The sequence below is a fragment of the Dermacentor andersoni genome, chromosome 1 (assembly GCF_023375885.2).
Source record: "Dermacentor andersoni chromosome 1, qqDerAnde1_hic_scaffold, whole genome shotgun sequence".
NCBI lineage: Eukaryota > Metazoa > Arthropoda > Arachnida > Ixodida > Ixodidae > Dermacentor > Dermacentor andersoni.
This window is the reverse complement of record NC_092814.1, coordinates 94,888,724-94,906,461: the sequence shown is the minus strand read 5'-3', so window position 1 is coordinate 94,906,461 and position 17,738 is coordinate 94,888,724. Positions and strand designations below refer to the sequence as shown.

Below are 17,738 nucleotides of genomic sequence, written 5' to 3'. Positions count from 1 at the left end.
GCTGTCACACTTAACATGGTTTTTTGCAGGCAATTAGTGTTGGACAGACTATAGATGTGAATGTTAGTCACAGAATTAATGACTTTGTGCGTGAAGGCATCACATCAGTGCAAGAGATGAAAAAATGCATCAGTTATTGTGTTCACGATGTCCTTCTTGCAGGAAGGCAGCCTCCTGATAGTAGTTATGCATTTCATGCTACAAACAGACATAGCAAATGACATTCAACTTGCACTGAAGAAAGAAAGGTGCAGTGATCTTGATCAGGAAAATGCCATTCATCTGGTTGAGGAGCATCAGAAGCAAAATTTAGATGCTCATTTCTTTGTGTGCTCATATAATGAAGGCTGCAGCTCACCTTGCAATGAAAGTGAAACTGTTGAATGGGTTTCACAGCAGCATAGGAGCACATTCCTATTCTGTTTTCAGTCATAATTCATGAGTGAGCTTTTAGAGAAATATGGAAGCAATGTAGTGTGCCTCGATGCTACAAACAAGTCTACTGATTATGCACTACCACTTTTTTTTTTGTAGTGAAGATACCAATGTCTTTTATGACAGTTGGAGCATTTGCAGTCCGATTTGAAACAAATATGTACTTGCATCAGGGAAGCACGTGAAATATTTAGGGCATGGAATAAGAATGTGGCACCCGAGTATTTTATGATATATGACTACTGCCAAGCAGAGATAAGTGCTATCAAGTCAGTCTTTCCCCACAGGAAAATTCAGCTTTGGGATTTTCATAATGAGCAGGCATGGAAGCGATGGGTGCGTTGCAAGGATAACAGAGGGGAAAATAAAGACAAGGTCTTGCCACTTAATGCAGCGTTTGGCCCATGCCACCTGTTCTAATGCACTCAAGTCTCTCAGAGAGTCGGTATTCTGGAAAAACATAGGGTTCCAGGAATATATGCTTGCACATTGGATACCCATGTCAGAAATGTGGGTTAAGTACCACAGGCAGCAATTTGCAGTCATGTTTACAACAAATAGTGAAACAGAATCACAAAACAAACTCCTAAAGGAGTTTTACTTGGAGGGTGGGCGTGGCAGGAGGAGTTCGACTGGACTCATCACTGGTTTAGTGAAACAGTTCTTCCCTGACTGGCAGCAGCAGTTCTGTCAGCAAAATATTTTGTGGTCTGCATCATACAGAGTGTACCACGAAGGTATTCCAGGATACTTGCATAACAGACCTCCAATAGCAGTGAAGCACAGAATGAGCAGGCTTCACACAGCTATGTGCCACAGCAAGGAAGCTGTGGCCAGTGGAGACAAACAAGGCATTTTCAAAGCAAAATCCAGTGTGCCTGGTGAATTTCATACTGTAGACTTTAATTGTCCATCTTGTTCATGCCAAGACTTCGCAAAGAGCAAGCTGAGCTGCAAACATTTCTGTGCTGTATTTAATAACAACCAGGACTTCATGTTCAATTCCCTGCCAGAAAGTTACAAATTGGGACAGCTCCTCACCATACATTCTGGTCAAGCAACGCCAGAAGCAGATTCCAGCTACCAAATGCAGAAATTAAAACCGACTACAGTCTGTAAGGAGCCACTCCTAGAAGGAAGTCGCATGGCTTATCTAAGATCAGGCGCTCTGTTCGAGAGACTGCAAAAATAGTGAAAGGGCTGTCAGTATGTTGTACAAATAGGCATAAGCTAGAGAAGGTCCAGTTTCTCCTCCTTGAGGCCCAGAAGCCCTTGGCAGAGGGTGCACCTACACCTGGTTGCATTATAATGGGCGGCTCCCCGACCAAGGGCTGCTCAGGAGAAGAAAAAAGCAAGCTGCCAAGGTCAACATCATTTCGCCTGTCTGCCATAAAGAAAGCTAAAAGAACTGCATTGAAGCACTGGAAATCGCAGGGCACTGTTGGCTGTAAAGCACAAGGAATGCGAAAAGGTCTGAATCTTGCTCCCTCATTCTAAAGCGCCTTTCATATGCACACACCTTTCAGTCATTTAGCATATTATGTCCACTGCAGGATGACGGCCTTTCCCAGCGACCTCCAATTACACCTGTCTTGCACTAGCCGATTACAGCTTGAGCCTGCAAATTTCTTAATTTCATCACGCCACCTAATTTTCTACCATCCTCGACTGAGCTTCCTGTGGCACTCATTCTGCAACTCTAATGGTCCACCATGTCTACCCTATGCATTACATGGCCTACCCAGCTCTATTTTTTCTCTTATTTGTATGGATTTCTCTTTTCATATGTAAAACCCCTTGTTAGAATTTTTTTCCCATACACTTGTCTATGTGCAAGATATGCTGGATGAGTCTGGAAATCTTTGCTATGTCAACAACTTTCAGCCAGTGTTCCTTTTATGTTATTGTTAAACAGTTCCAGAAATGGTCATGTATGCGTTGCGTATGTGTTTCCATGCATTACCAACAGATGTTTGATCTCCCTGTCTTCTGATGCATTTGCTACAAACTTGTGTAAGCGTTTGTAGACATGACATCTTCATTTGAATCGCCATTGGAATATGAACCTGGCAACGTTTAACGCTAGAACGTTATCTAGTGAGGCGAGTCTAGCAGTGCTATTGGAGGAATTAGACGGCAGTAAATGGGATATAATAGGGCTCAGTGAAGTTAGGAGGCCAAAAGAAGCATATACAGTGCTAAAAAGAAGGCACGTCCTGTGCTACCGGGGCCTAGCAGAGAGACGAGAACTAGGAGTCGGATTCCTGATTAATAAGAACATAGCTGGTAACATACAGGAATTCTATAGCATTAACGAGAGGGTGGCATGTCTTGTTGTGAAACTTAATAAGAGGTACAAAATGAAGGTTGTACAGGTCTATGCCCCTACATCTAGTCATGATGACCAGGAAGTCGAAAGCTTCTATGAAGACGTGGAATCGGCGATGGGTAAAGTCAAAACAAAATACAGTATACTGATGGGCGATTTCAATGCCAGGGTAGGCAAGAAGCAGGCCGGAGACAAGTCAGTGGGGGAATATGGCATAGGCTCTAGGAATAGCAGAGGAGAGTTATTAGTAGAGTTTGCAGAACAGAATAATATGCGGATAATGAATACCTTTTTCCGCAAGCGGGTTAGCTGAAAGTGGACGTGGAGGAGCCCGAATGGTGAGACTAGAAATGAAATCGACTTCATACTCTGCGCGAACCCTGGCATCATACAAGATGTAGACGTGCTCGGCAAGGTGCGCTGCAGTGACCATAGGATGGTAAGAACTCGAATTAGCCTTGACTTGAGGAGGGAACGGAAGAAACTGGTACATAAGAAGCCAATCAATGAGTTAGCGGTAAGAGGGAAACTAGAGGAATTCCGGATCAAGCTACAGAACAGGTATTTGGCTTTAACCCAGGAAGAGGACCATAGTGTTGAAGCAATGAACGACAATCTTATGGGCATCATTAAGGAGTGCGCAATAGAAGTCGGTGGTAACGCCGTTAAACAGGAAACCAGTAAGCTATCGCAGGAGACGAAAGATCTGATCAAGAAACGCCAATGTATGAAAGCCTCTAACCCTACAGCTAGAATAGAACTGGCAGAACTTTCTAAGTTAATCAACAAGCGTAAGACAGCGGACATAAGGAACTATAATATGGATAGAATTGAACAGGCTCTCAGGAACAGAGGAAGCCTAAAAGCAGTGAAAAAGAAACTAGGAATAGGCAAGAATCAGATGTGTGCGTTAAGAGACAAAGCCGGCAATATTGTTACTAATATGGATGAGATAGTTCAAGTGGCTGAGGAGTTCTATAGAGATTTATACAGTACCAGTGGCAGCCACGACGATAATAGAAGAGTGAATAGCCTAGAGGAATTTGACATCCCTGAAGTAACGCCGGAAGAAGTAAAGAAAGCTTTGGGAGCTATGCAAAGGGGGAAGGCAGCTGGGGAGGATCTGGTAACAGCAGATTTGTTGAAGGATGGTGGGCACATTGTTCTAGAGAAACTGGCCACCCTGTATATGCAATGCCTCATGACTTCGAGCGTACCGGAATCTTGGAAAAACGCTAACATAATCCAAATCCATAAGAAAGGGGATGCCAAAGACTTGAAAAATTATAGACCGATCAGCTTACTGTCCGTTGCCTACAAAGTATTTACTAAGGTAATTGCAAATAGAAACACGAACACCTTAGACTTCCATCAACCAAAGGACCAGGCAGGATTCCGTAAAGGCTACTCAACAATAGACCATATTCACACTATCAATCAGGTGATAGAATAATGTGCGGAATATAACCAACCTTTATATATAGCTTTCATTGATTACAAGAAAGCGTTTGATTCAGTCGAAACCTCAGCAGTCATGGAGGCATTGCGGAATCAGGGTGTAGACGAGCCATATGTAAAAATACTGGAAGATATCTATAGCGGCTCCACAGCCACCGTAGTCCTCCACAAAGAAAGCAACAAAATCCCAATAAAGAAAGGCGTCAGGCAGGGAGACACGATCTCTCCAATGCTATTCACAGCATGTTTACAGGAGGTATTCAGAGACCTGGAGTGGGAAGAATTGGGGATAAAAGTTGATGGAGAATACCTTAGCAACTTGCGATTTGCTGATGATATTGCCTTGCTTAGTAACTCAGGAGACCAATTGCAAGGCATGCTCACTGACCTGGAGAGGCAAAGGAGAAGGGTGGATCTAAATATTAATCTGCAGAAAACGAAAGTAATGTTTAACAGTCTCGGAAGAGAGCAGCAGTTTACGATAGGTAGCGAGGCACTGGAAGTGGTAAGGGAATACATCTACTTAGGGCAGGTAGTGACCGCGGATCCGGATCATGAGACTGAAATAACCAGAAGAATAAGAATGGGCTGGGGTGCGTTTGGCAGGCATTCTCAAATCATGAACAACAGGTTGCCACTATCCCTCAAGAGGAAAGTGTATAACAGCTGTGTCTTACCAGTACTCACCTACGGGGCAGAAACCTGGAGGCTTACGAAAAGGGTTCTGCTGAAATTGAGGACGACGCAACGAGCTATGGAAAGAAGAATGACAGGTGTAACGTTAAGGGATAAGAAAAGAGCAGATTGGGTGAGGGAACAAACGCGGGTAAATGACATCTTAGTTGAAATCAAGAAAAGAAATGGGCATGGGCCGGACATGTAATGAGGAGGGAAGATAACCGATGGTCATTAAGGGTTACGGACTGGATTCCAAGGGAAGGGAAGCGTAGTAGGGGGCGGCAGAAAGTTAGGTGGGCGGATGACATTAAGACGTTTGCAGGGACAACATGGCCACAATTAGTACATGACCGGGGTAGTTGGAGAAGTATGGGAGAGGCCTTTGCCCTGCAGTGGGCGTAACTAGGCTGATGATGATGATGATGACCTATGCTTTTATTTATCCTTCACAAACTTCTCACAATATCATGGTGACCTAATTAGTGTGTTGCATATATATTATACAGTAGATTCCCTTTAAGATGAACTCGAAGGGACCATGAAAATTTGTTCGTCTTATCAGAAGTTCGTCATACCTGAAAATAATTGGCAACATGACCAGGTGCATCCAAATATCTTACTGCAAAATGGTAAATGAAGTAGATTTACAATGGGGGACAAAAACGACATAAAAGGCATTAATAGAAATCTGCCTTCAAGTGGTGCTCTTTCTTGGTTTCATCCAGTCTGTGATGGATGTTTGGTGCTTCTGTGCAAATCAGCGAGCAGCCACAAACGATGTCATCTCACCCAATGACTTTAAAAATCCTTTTGTGCCTTCGTGCTGCTGGAAAAGGTTCACTGGGGAGTTCAAGCAGGCATCTGCCGCCTCACAGGTCATCGGTGCGAGCTCCGAGATAGTGTATGAAGGAGCGCGCTGAGCGCGCGGCAAAGCAACGCAACCTAGAGGTAAAGCCTAGGTTAGGTTGAGCGAAGTGGGAAAGGAAAAACTAGTGTTCCTGTGCGGGAGCATATACAGGGACACTAGCAAAAACGAGGCGAAGCGTTGCGGAGGAGGAAAGTAGGCGGAAGCGAGCTGGGTTGACCTCCTCTGGCAGTTGTTACAGGTTTTGTTTGCGATACGGACGTACCGGCTTCTTCTCATGATGGCATTGTCCTCGTGCTCCATACCCTGTGCGTGCGAGTGAAAGCATGCAACGGTGAGCCGACGATGGCGGCTCAATCTCGCGTGCGCAATTGAGGTAATGAGGTGGGGAAGCGCGCCGTCTTCCGTCGCCCGCGTGACACCGGGGAGGGAAGGAGGGTGGCGTCGTATATCGGCCGCGCGCGGGCTTTATCTTGGGTGTGCGTGCGCGCACGAATTATAACGCACTATGGCGAACTTTGCCGAACCAAACATGAGCTCTCCTCGCACTTGCCACCGACGAACGTCGAGTGCTACAAGCATCGACGTACCGCTAACCTGGTCCACGTACTGCTTTGGTCTTCGGCAACGCGAAGCCGCAGAGGCGAGGTCCGCAGAAATCGTGGACGAATGGCTCGCCAAGCACGCCGCTGCCGCGGCAGCGGCTGTCGCGCGATTGCCTTGCGATTGCGGCTGTCTCGCCACCCTGCAACACCCCTTTCACTCCCAGTGGTGCTGTTAGCCAGCCGGAGCCTCCCACCCCGGCCCTCTTGCAAGTTTCACCCTCCTCACTTCCCCAGTCGGCTTGGCCTGCTGGTTCTCCCGAACCAACTTCCGCGGAACTCCCCGTGAGCTCCGATGAGGAAGATATGGATTTATCTTCCTCTCGGAAACGCGGCCGCGACAGCGATGACGAGGGTGACGCCCCAGAGCAGTTGATGGGTTCCACTGCCCTCCCAGAGAGCAAGAAGAAGTCAGCGCCTGTCCCTCCTTGCCCCACAGCTGAGGACCGGGCTGCCGCTTCGACCGCATCTGCAACCAGTACCGCAGTGCCCGATCCTGCCATTCCTGACAGGAACTGCACCCCCGGAGATGCTGTGATTGCCCAGGCAACGGATTCACTTTTAGACACTCCTGCCAAGTCTACCACATGGGCCAAGGCAATCTCGGAGGTTCCCCAGAAACCTCCACTACTGGCTGCCCTCGGAAAGACACCTGCTGCAAAGGTGACAAGCGGCAAGCCACAGAGCGCAGTTGCCTTCCTGAAAGATCCGCCAGCTCCTCCGACAAAGCGCCTTGCCTCGATCGAAAAAGAAGAAGGGCAAGGGGAAGCGACGGACAACTCCAGGTAGCCTGCAGCCTCCAGCGACTGCAACCACCTCGGGCCCAGCGGCTTCACCGCAGCAACAGGCTCCCACCAGCCCCCAGATCGCACTCTCCCCGGCACCCGAGAGCGGCGAACCAGCAGAGGACGCGTTCACCACGGTCCTCTCAAGGAACGCCCAGCGTCGCGCCAGGGCTCTGCAACAAGCCGCCACAACGGCCCTGTTCCGCCCTTCTGTCCCGGGAGGGGCCTTCGAGCGAGGATCCCGCCTTGCGATTGCCGCTGTGCTCTCTGCGCTACCAGGTGTGTCCGCGGTCCGTGTTATAACACAAAAAGAAACATCGTGGCCACGGACGCGACCTCACAGGCCTGCTTGGAGGAGCTGCTCGCCACCACCGAGCTCCGAGGCCATTCCCGTTGCTGCTCGTCCACCAGCTGTCCGTGGAAACAGCACGGGCTTTATACGTTGCATTGACGGCGAGTCTACCGACGCAGAGCTGGCTGGGGCGATCGAGTCCAGTGTCCCTATACTGTCTGCGACCCGCTCCGGCAACAAGGCGACGCTCCGCTTTAGCCGCCCGGTCCCTCCCGAGCACGTGTCCATATACAAGCTCCAGTTCCGGGTGAGGCCTGGAAGACCGCGTCCACTGCAGTGCCAGCAATGTGGCCGATATGGGCACGTGGCTGCAACCTGCGACAGACCTACCAGCTGCCTGCACTGTGGGAGGTCGCACGAGCGAGGAGAAAGCTGCCCAAATGCCGCCCACTGCAATAATTGTGGTAGCAATCACCCTGCTAATACTCCTGCCTGCCCCAGGTGGCAGGAAGAACGCAGGGTGGCAACCATCATGGCGACCGCCCCTACTGCCCTCTCTCGTCGTGCCGTCCGGGCCTCTGTGCGGGAAGAGGCACAGCAGGCGAAAATTCAACACCACACATTGAACGACCACTGGTTCTAGTGCCGATTGCGCTTTACCAGTGTGGATTGGAGTCACTTCATTAGTGTGCATTATGCTAACTTACCTGCCCGTTTCTGGAAAAATGGGCTTGATCTGTGCACATGATGTTGCTAAAAAAAGTCAGGAGACTCCTTGTCTTTCGTGAGGACCCGATTCGATAATGCTTTCGTGAGGACCCGATTCGATAAATCTAGACGATTTTGTAGGCTCCTATCTTTCAAGCCTTGGTGCAGGTTAAGGTGGCACGGGTGAAAGGCCGAGTCGTTTAGAATCCTGCAAACCGATGACTTGGAAATTGGTACCTTGGCGACCACGTCCCGCACGCTAGCATGAGGCTTTGAGGCCATAAATGCTAGAACATTCGTGCATAGGCTAAGACTCAAAGATGGAGTCCTCCGCCGCTGTCTTTAGAAGCTGCCGGTTTTTCTCAGGTTTTCATAATTTCTGCTGGTACTCGATGCGTTTGGTCTACCGCCACACTTCCATGACTGATATATATTTGCGGCCTTCCTATTGTTGCCAGTGACCAGTTTATCGATGGTGGTGACGACCGCCGTTGCTCTGGCGCCGTGCTTTGGAAGCGAGGCGTCCGCGTAGAGAACCTCGGGGTCCTCTTCCAGCAGTCGAGCCAGTGCCTTGGCCCGCGCAGAGCGTCTTTTGTCGTTCCTCCCCGGCTGCATGTTCCGGGGGAGGGGCTTGGTCTTAATAATGTTTCTCCACGTAGTGGGGAGCGGCTCCGTTGTCGGTTGCCGTTCAATTTGCCATCCTATCTTGCGTAGGACGGCCCGGCCGTGCTCTGTCCGGCTCAGCCTTATACTCTCTGGAGGGATAGTTGTGCTTCCACCAGCTCTTCCACCGTGTAGTGGGCACCCATGTCCAGCAGCTTCTGCGTTGACGAGTAGACTGGGATGCCCATGGCGAGCTTTACTGCTTTCCTTATCGTCGTGTTCGGCGTATCGCGGTGCACCTTCGTAAGCTGGAGGTACGGGGCGGAGTACGTTACGCGTGACACGACAAATGCCTGCACCAGGCGCAGTGCGTCTTCTTTGATCCCTCTGTTCAGGTTGGTGACTCTACGGATCATACTCAGGACCTGCTCTGATGTGGTCTTGATTTTGTTGACGGCTGCGTGCGCCTTGCCGTCGCTGCGCAACAGCAGGCCCAGTATCCGGATCTGCTGCGTTGGCTTGATCTCTGTGCCGTCGATGGTGATAATTATATTCGGCGGCGGCTCTTTCTTTGGTCTTCCGGGCTGTACCATGAGCAGCTCCGATTTCTGTGGAGCGCAGCTCAGGCCGCAGGTCGTGGCATACTCGTGGACGGTCGTTGCCGCTCTCTGTAGGGCTTCCTCCGCCCAGGCATCGGACCCGAAGCAGAAGTGGCCGTGGCCCTCGCACTCGCACAACCAGGAGTGAGGACCGTGGTCACAGACTTCAAGACCGCCTACGCAAGCTACCACAAGGGGAACATCTCTCCCGCGGCACTAGCGATCCTCACCAAACGCAAATCACCGGGACGGGCCGTTGAGCTCCGTGTGGGTCCCGGCTCACTCGCAAGTGGAAGGCAACGCACTCGCCGACCACTATGCCCGAGAACTGTCAATCCAGGCCGAGCCAGAACTACCGCACCCCGTGACAAATTACAAAGACATCATCCAAATGTACAGAAGCGGCAGATGTAGGCTTCCCCGTCCGCATCCGCAACTCAGCCGAAGGCAGCAAACGATCGTGCGACGCACGCAAGCGGGGTCGCTAGCGCATCCCGTGCTCTTGCACAAGATGTTCCTAACAGAGCATGAAACTTCATGCCCGTTTTGCAGACGATCAGAAGGCACTCTAGCACACATCCTTGCAGGGTGCACTAAGCTCAAGAACCCCCCACCATCCCTACCCCCACCCTTCCCAGCCCCAACCCCCCCGAGCGATGGGAGACCTTGTTTTCCAGCCCCGACCCAGCTCGCGCTGGCGGCTAGGGGCCAGGAACTGCTGGATGCATATGGGACCTGAGAAGAAGGTTCCACCCCGTCTGGTGCCAGCGCGCACCAACCTTTACTAAGGGCTCAATAAAAGTTGATTCTCTATCTTATTGTTGCCATTTCCCAGGTAGCAAACAAAGTCTTCAAAACGTCGTATTAATGAATTCAACGTCTCAAACAGCTTTTTGACCAAACTCGACGCATTAAAAACGTCGCAAGCAAGATACCTTAAAAACGAGGGGTGAATACGTTTCGAAAATGTTTTCATAAGTCTGGCCGTATCTGTTCAGTTAGCGTGCTGGGTTTTCGACGGCGCTGGTCTTGGCGGGAGAATTCTCCATTTATCAAGCGTCACTAGTGTCAATTGCTGCTGTATTCGCCCTGCATTCGCATGAGTTCGGCTAGGGAAAAGAAGCCTTTTGTGCTGTTGACCTGACGTCAGAAGAGACGAACTATTGCAAACGAAGTTGACACCGCAACAGACCACGAGGAAATGGTGCGCGAGTGCAGTAATATTGAAGCCGCTCTTTGTGACGCGGACACCACATCGACTTCGGAGGAGCGCTGCCAGCCAGTATACTGTAAGCAAAAATTAGCCAAGATGGGAGTTTTATAGGCTTATCAGCCCCAATACCTCCCATGCCTCCCTTGCAATACACTCCGTCAGGAGTGAAGACGGCATATGTCTTCATTATACTCCCATAGGTTAGGAGCGGAGTATAAAAACGACCATGACCCAATTATACTCCCCACGGAGTTTCAGGTCACGTGGTTGGAAACTCCCCATGGGAGTTTTAAATAGCACGGGCGTGTGTGTGTCAGTGCGCGTCCGTGTGAAGCTTGTGAAGCTCCAATGCCTTCGCTGGTTATTTCATATGAGCATTTGCAGAGAGAACGAATTATCAGTGCAGCGAGCAGCTGCAACGACTCATTAGTGCTTTGTGTGAATGTGTTAAGGTTATTTGCACTGCTCAAACGCACTGGAGGACTTCCCTGGGTTGTACGCTTGAAAATCCGCGAGAATGTTTTTGGTGTCCGAGAAAACGCCAAGGCGACAAGATGCCGTGCGCCTGTGCAAGGCATGTTTTGGCTGTGTACGGCCGTTCAATCTGCGAAATCGCGCCATTTGTACATTGGACGTAAAACAAGTCGTGGTATACAACTTTCAGCAGCAGTTCACAAACTTACGGGCAAATTTCAGCAGAACGTGCGACTTCTCCGTCACAGCGACGGATGTTTCGTCGTGTGTTGGTTCCCGGCAAACTTAAGTTTGCGTCTTCTCTGCACTCTGACCTTTGCCATACTACTCAAAAAGTAGTCTAAGTGGTCTACTTTCTGTGCCTTCGCACCTGCGAGCATTGAGAAAACGCAATTTGCAATTTGAACAGCAGCTAAGCGACGCCTGACCAAGGTAAACAACAAACGTTCTTCGAGCGTCAGTATTTCCCTTGTGGCCGTTTCTATAAAGATTTTAGAAGAAGAGTAAACGCATAACCAAGCATAAGAATACAATTTAATAATATAAACAGCTGATAATAAACATACTGAGAATAATAATTACAAAAAGGAAATATAGCTGATTTCCGAAACCAATGCAATTTAGTTTCGGTTTCGCAATACGAGGGTAAGGGTTCAAAAACTCGCTGTAACACCCAAACTAATCGTGATAGGGACATACTGTTTTTTTGCAATATGTAGCTAAATGTTTGGGGTATATTAAAATATATAAAAAACAAAAAATCAAATATTTGCAAAAAAATTGGCTGAAGGCTTAGCTTGGTTAAGCCTGGAAGATTGCGAAAGCAATACCCTTGGCTGCGCCTTGGTTCGGCTGATGGTGTGGACATGGTTGCCCTTTGTTAAACTTATGGCTATACATCATCCGACATAGCGCAAGGCAGCGCGCCGACCACAGCGAGGAGCCGAGCTGTAGCCCCATTTATCCTCCTAGCGTGACGTCACGCCAGCGAGCGCCCTCTGTCGGTAGCGCCGCAGCAGCGGCGCGCAAGGCTTCGCCTCCACCATCGATGCCGCGAGCTGGGGCCCCGTCTCTCGGTCTGGCGTGACGTCACACAGTCACGTGACGCGCAGCTGTGTAAGGAGGCGCCTCGACCACCGATGTGGTATGGGGAAAAAGCAAAGCTGAATCTGCTTTATTTAGGCCACTCTACCAGCTTGTTACCGTAAAAATGGCACCGTTACTGCCTACCATAACTTTCGTTTTCCTAGTCATTTAGTTTTGAAGTGCAATAAGTGCTGGCGTCCTCCCCAGTTTTTGATACTTTAACTCTTGCTAATGTGAATATCAACGAGCAATGATTGCCTACCATAACTTTCGTTTTCCTAGTCATTTAGTTTTGAAGTGCAATAAGTGTGCTGGCGTCCTCCCCAGTTTTTGATGCTTTAGCTCTTGCTCATGTCAATATCAACTAGCAATGATGTCCTCTTTACTCTTTGCTTTACCTTTTGCAGTACCACAAAACTAAGCGGGGGAACTCAGGTGTCACAGAATGCTCTGCTATAACTATGTTATTTCGCAATGACTGTATTGCACCTTGTTTAAGCACTTGTGGCAGGTTTAGATATATTTTTGATGTATTTCATATGGTCCTGGCTAAACCTGCAGCTGGATGAGTTGCTTTCTGTTTATTCTATTTCTGTGTTATTCTGTGTATTTCTATGTCATTATATTTCTGTGTGGTTTGTGCAAAAAACACATGGACAAGAATCAAAAACCAGTTGAGTGCTTGTGCCCGTGTCGTTCATTTTTTCCTTGCCTGTGTGCTTATGCAACAAATTTATTTTCTACAAAGCACTACGTTGCTTACTTTTGTGTGCATCTTCCAGCTTGGAAACCAATATATTGTCTATTTCCCAGTGTGGAAAATCAATACTGAAAATTCTGACATTAGCATACTAGCTGATGCATGTGAACAGATACTCCAATGTATTCCTGCAAAACCTCCCCGATCAGAGAAAAAAAATACTATGGCACCCTACAAAACTTCCCTCATGAATGTGAAAAAGTACTTCCGTAGTTCCCTGCAGAAGCTCCTTGATGGATGTAAACATATACTCACATAGTTCCCTGCATAAGCTATTTGATGGAGGTAAACATCTACTCCCATAGTTCGTTGCATAAGCTCCTTGATGGATGTAAACATATGCTCCCATAATTCCCTGCATAAGCTCCTTGATGGAGGTAAACATAAACTCCCATAGCTTGCTGCAAAAGCTCTTTTATGGAGGTAAACATATACTCCCATAGTTCGCTGCATAAGCTCCTTCATGGATGTAAACATATGCTCCCATAATTCCCTGCATAAGCTCCTTGATGGAGGTAAACATATACTCCCATAGCTTCCTGCAAGAGCTCTTCGATGGAGGTAAACATATACTCCCATAGTTCCCTGCAAAAGCTCCTCGATGAAGCAAACACATACTCCCATAAGTACATCCAAAACCTCCGTTCAGCAGCGGAGTAAATCTTTTACTCCGCCAAACCGGAGTATATTAACCTCCCATCGGGAAATGCGATAGAGGACAAGTCATTTACTCCCATCTTGGATCATTTTTGCTAACACCCGCATGGTCAAAATAGACCATGCGGGTGGTAGCGCTGATTCTGACAGCACATCCTCTACTTCAATAGCTTTGGCTTTTTCATAAACTTTATAATCATTCAATTCTTTCTGACGATTTCTTTCAGTGCCCTGCAGTAATTTTTTTTGTCATGACCACTATATATAGTGGTGATGACAAAAAAATTGAAACGACCGATATGTCACTCTCATCGTTTTGCAAATTCATTCATACCGCGCACTATCGTAGAATGGAACCGTTTGCCATCGCACGTAGGCACTCAAGGATACGCAGCAAAATTCAAAGAGCTGCTACACACTGAGCGCAGTGTCCAACCTAATTGATTTGTTTATTTTTTACGCGTTTTGTTTTCACAATGAGATTATATATATTTTACCGATGGCATGTTAATCTTTCCTCTGTTCCATTTTGTAAGCATTCTCATGCGGTGTATTTATAAGGCTTTTTCTATATTACGCATGAATAAAGGGGTCGAGTTTAAGAGCGAACATCACTTTCGATGGCACCGAAGGAATGCATCGATACATCCGTTAACGGTGCTCATGCAGAAAGTGTAGCGGTGAATTCTACTGTGAGCACAATGTATACAAAAACAATGTGCAGAAACCACCGTCGATGAATGTCAGTACAAGCGAATAGCCCGAATGGGCGAGCGGACGAAAGAACGAGAGAGAGAGCGGGCGAAATATAGTTGGCGATAGAGCAAAAGAACGAACGAACGTCTTCCTTGCACATCAACAGTATTATGACCGACCACTGACCTCTTAACAACCACAAAAACAGCCTGAGACAGTAAGCTATTCGCTTTAATATTCATTGGACTCAACGGTATACGGGCTCGGCACCCTTGGGCGCATAGCTTGGTGTGATCACGCTCGGTCAGACAGGCCGATCGTCTAACCACAATGATGCGGCACTGACGACGCCCGAAATAAAAGGCCTGCGAAATGCACAACAGGAACGGCCAGCTCACTGCTCTGGTTTGAGACGGAGTGGCATATCGAGCAAGCGAGCCAGCGCTCGAAAGAACAACGGAAGAGAGGGCGGCGTCTGGCTTTGCGCGACATAATTCACAGTCGATACACAGAAACGCACAGCGCGCATGACAAGCCGACGCGCACACCAAGCGCTCACACCGCGGCGCTTAACAGCCCGTCAACTAAGGTCGTCAACACAATCCAACTTTACGCAAGGTCGCCATATACGATACATGTCGTCACATAGGTCACATGACCAAGCGTGTGGCGAAGGCTGCCGGGGCGCGTATTTCCAACTGCTTGTAGGTACAGCGGGGCGTGGCACTTGCGGAGACGACGGACGTTTGCGCGCATGCGCGAGTAAGAGCGGGTGCGAGAGAGGAAATGTGGGAAGTTTTGCTCCTTGAAAATACGACTCTGCCTAGGTACTACGGAGGAGTTTCTTGGCGCGCGTTGTATGCGCTTGTCCCTATAGGCTCCAAACTCCACGCTGTCGCTAGAGGAACATGAGGCTATCGACCGGCTTCGAAGCAATCCTGACATCGTCATTCTTCCGGCTGACAAAGGAAACGCAGCTGTTTTGCTTGATAGTGATGACTACACTAAAAAAATGCTGGCACTGGTTAGTGACGCCAATACCTATAGTCGCCTGACGCGTGATCTAACAGGAAAACTGCAAAGGGACTTCCAGAAGCTTCTAGCTGATGACTTCCATTTGGCCCCACCCCAGCATAAGTCACTCTATTACCGGCTACTTTGTCACAACGGATAAGCTCCTGCACTTCATGGCCTACCAAAGATACACAAGCAAGGCGTTCTTATGCGGCCCATTGTCGAATACACTCGCTCACCTCTGTACAAGCTTTCCGGTTTCTTGCAGCGGATCATGCCGCCACTCGTTAGATTCTGTGATCTGTGATTGCGCGACATGCTTATTTCCCTTGTTTGATGCATTATATAAAGTGGCTTTTGTTGTGCCGGCAGAAGTCGCGGGGCGCGGTAGTGCTGAACTTACCGCCGCAAGTTGGCGGCTCCAGGCAACTATATTTATTCGATCATGTTTTTACTAATGAAAACAACGTGTCATTATTTCGCATTATTGGCGGCGCCTCCAGGACATCAAAGCGGCAACGGGGACATCAAAGCTAGAAGCCGCACTGGTCCGTGGGTTGGGGCTCGCAGAGGCCGAAGCGTGCCAGGGGAGTATAAGATCGGCTGTCCGCTGTCGCGGACAGACAATTTTTTATGCGAACACCCCCTGGCACGCTTCGGCCTCTGCGGCCCCAACACACGGGCCGCCCTGCTTCCAGATTTGATCCCCCCGCTACCGCTTGGGTGCCTCGGAGATGCTGCGCCGCCTGCTTTAATATAACCTCAGGTGCTCTCCTGAGGCCTCCGCTTGCCGGTTACATGTGCCCTCCTGGAGCAGTGCTTGTAAAAAATCCGATCTATCGCCGCGACGAGAAAAGCGACCCGCGACTTATACAACACCAGTCAGAACATTGTCTCTTCAGATACAGCGATCACCAAGCGGCGTCCGCGCCCACTGCCTCACCGCGCGGGCAGCCAGCGGTGAGGCCACCATGGTATTAACCAACTCGATCGCACTCCGCAATGCCGGCATGTCTAGGGGACAAACGAATACAACGCACTCCAAGAAACCTCCTCCGTAGTGCCTAGGCTGAGTCATATATTCAAGGAGCAAAAGCCCCCAGATTTTCTCTCTCGCGCCCGCTCTTACTCGCGCCTGCGCAGAAACGTCGAGCTTGGTCAAAAGTGCCATGCCCCGCCGTACCTATTAGCAATTCTAAATACGCTGCCGGGGTTGCCCTGTGAAAGCGGGCCTCTTTATTCTATGAGCGGGCTATGGCGGGCTGTGCTTAGTTCCGCAATTGTGCTCGTTTGGGCAGTCGTGTGTTTCTCACTGTTTTCGGTTGCGCTGTCTGTTGTCAAGCAAATGCTTTGTTGTCTTACTTCGCACTGCGTGTGCAGCGATTTGTTTGTATGGTTTTAAGTTGGAGAGCAGCCGAGTTTCTCATTCGAGAGCGCCGAGTGGAGGGCACTAATTTGCCCTTCAAGCTCATTGTCATGTCGCTATAGCTATATGTGAGGCGCCTTTTCAGTGACGTTGTAATTAAGGCGTTAAGAGCAGTATTAAGATGAAAGTTTGGGACGAAATGTTGCTTTTGGGTGCCTTGAATCGGGATCGGCCGTCATGCGTGAAACTAGCAAATTTTGCAGAATGCGATGGCGGGAATGCCGTGTCTGCGCACATTGCCAATATGCTCTAGACAGCAGCCGCTGTGGTAATTCAGTCTTCCGTTTAGCAAGAATGTTGCAGACAAGAGAACTGACAAACGTGCTCTTTGTTGATGTTCATCACGACTACGGTATAGCGTAAGACATGAGATGAAGTGCCCGTCGTATTTCCGTGCCCTGGCCGACAGCGCACTCGTAGAATATTGTGTGAACCACACCGTGCTGTTATCGCTTGCGATTCTGCTTCGATTCTGTTTTGGCACCTTTTATCCCACGTGACTGGTACCTCATGGTCTTAAGAGGAACTTTGTGTCCAATATGAGACGGCCGAATTCGATGTTCTTCGGCGCCTCGGTATGCTATAGCAATATCTTTCGCTGCTTCTAGCTTCGCCCTTGTTATAGTTTCTGTAGTTCGCGATCGGATACCGCATACATTTATATGTATAACTCGCTAGTGGATACTGCACTCGTGAGTCGTGAATTCCTTTGGCGTAAAATATCCTGTTACTCCAGGTAGTCACTACATTTTGCTGTTTGTGACTGGTGCCGGTCTCCACGCTGCGTGGCCTCGAACTCGGCAGGCGCCGAGCCGACTTCGTGCGTGCGCCATGTTTTCGCACGGAGTTTCGGAAGCGCTCGCGCTCGCGGTTTTTTCGACTTGTGCGCTATCCGTGCACTTCGCGCAACAGGGCATCTGCTGTTCTTGGTCCTTGTGCAACAAGTTTTCCAAGAGTACGTCAAACGGAGGAACCTCTTAGGCATTTAGGGATGTCAGTTCATTAAGTAAGTTGATGGGTAAAAGTACATAGTACTTGCTGCTTAGCGTTCATATAAT

The 17,738-nt window shown here is 48.9% G+C and overlaps 1 protein-coding gene and 1 long non-coding RNA gene across 2 annotated transcripts in view; both read left to right on the top strand.

Moving 5' to 3' along the window:
- The window catches only part of LOC140216112 (uncharacterized), a 78,086-nt gene that overhangs the window by 4,816 nt on the left and 55,532 nt on the right, over window positions 1–17,738 (top strand). The gene's annotated exons all lie outside the window — the stretch shown is intronic.
- On the top strand, window positions 15–2,758 carry LOC140215434 (uncharacterized; the record flags this gene model as incomplete). Its single annotated transcript, XM_072285991.1, has 3 exons — window positions 15–213; window positions 689–771; window positions 830–2,758. Coding segments are annotated over 3 exons (1,080 nt in total), but the record flags the coding sequence as incomplete, so codon positions are not given.